The 1,059-nt window shown below is 49.0% G+C and overlaps 1 protein-coding gene across 1 annotated transcript; it reads right to left on the bottom strand.

Moving 5' to 3' along the window:
- Window positions 1-91: 91 nt before the first annotated feature.
- SARC_17025 (hypothetical protein) lies at window positions 92-828 on the bottom strand (the record flags this gene model as incomplete). The annotated part of the gene is made up of 1 exon (XM_014288877.1): window positions 92-828. A coding segment is annotated over one exon (737 nt), but the record flags the coding sequence as incomplete, so codon positions are not given.
- Between the last annotated feature and the right edge of the window lie 231 nt (window positions 829-1,059).

Raw genomic sequence — 1,059 nt, 5'->3', positions numbered from 1 at the left:
CATGCACTACATAGTATATATACATACACACACACACACTATATATATATATATATATATATATATATCCGGATAGTTCAAACCCAAACACCCGTGCACTTCGCAACACAGCAGCAGATCGATAAGCACCCACCCACAGACCTTATTATACAGCAGCGTAGGTGTGAAGTCCTCTGAGGTCATTAAACTGGCACAGTATTTGTCCACGAACTTCACCAGCACTTCAGGCAAAGACCCACCGGCCAGCAAACTGTGCTCAGCACCTCCACCCGTATTCCTAGCCGCATCTCCCACCTCTCCTGTGATTGCACGTGCGTGCGTGTGTGTGTGTGTGTGTGGCGCAGCTATACCCTCTCCGCTATCTACGTGTGTCGGGGTGTGGGTGTGTGTAGGTGTGGCTGTTGTTGCACTGTCCCCCAGTCCCTCTGCAGTGCTCCCCCTGTGTGAGCTATAGCTGGCTGTGCGCGAGTGCACACCCTTAGTGTGCGTCTGTGTGCCCGTCAGTTTGTCCCTGGGTGTACCGTCGCGTGCGTGCCTCTTTGAGGTTGCATCGTTGTGTGCGACCGCATTCTCGTACGCGTGAATATCCTCAGGCGTGGCTGTATCGGTGTGTGTGTGTGTATCTATGTAGGCTGATAGCTCCCCCTCGCTACGCACGTGTCCTTTTACCCCTGAGTGCACATCCAAGTACTCTTCCGCCTCTCGCTCGGCTTCAGAGTGGGAAAGGATCTGAGTACTGTCACCCGTGGATGTCTGCAAACGCTTCTTTTGCAAACGCTTCTCTTTTCTGGCAGCCTTAGCTCGCTCTTTCGACTGCAGCGCGGATAGCTTATCTGTGATTTGATTGTCGAAATAGATTTTAAATGTTGATTATTATTATTATTTTATCCAGGCAAAGAGATATAAGTACTGTCAATCAAACAGACTGCTGGATGAACAAGATACAACCAGCAAGCCAGATTGTACCACATGAAAACTCATTACCATGGTAGAAACATACCTTCTGTGTCTGTATACTCTCTACGCTTGGTAGGTAGGCATGCTCATACACACACATTT

The sequence above is a fragment of the Sphaeroforma arctica genome, assembly GCF_001186125.1.
Source record: "Sphaeroforma arctica JP610 unplaced genomic scaffold supercont1.9547, whole genome shotgun sequence".
Taxonomy (NCBI): domain Eukaryota; class Ichthyosporea; order Ichthyophonida; genus Sphaeroforma; species Sphaeroforma arctica.
This window is presented reverse-complemented; position numbering and strand designations above follow the sequence as displayed.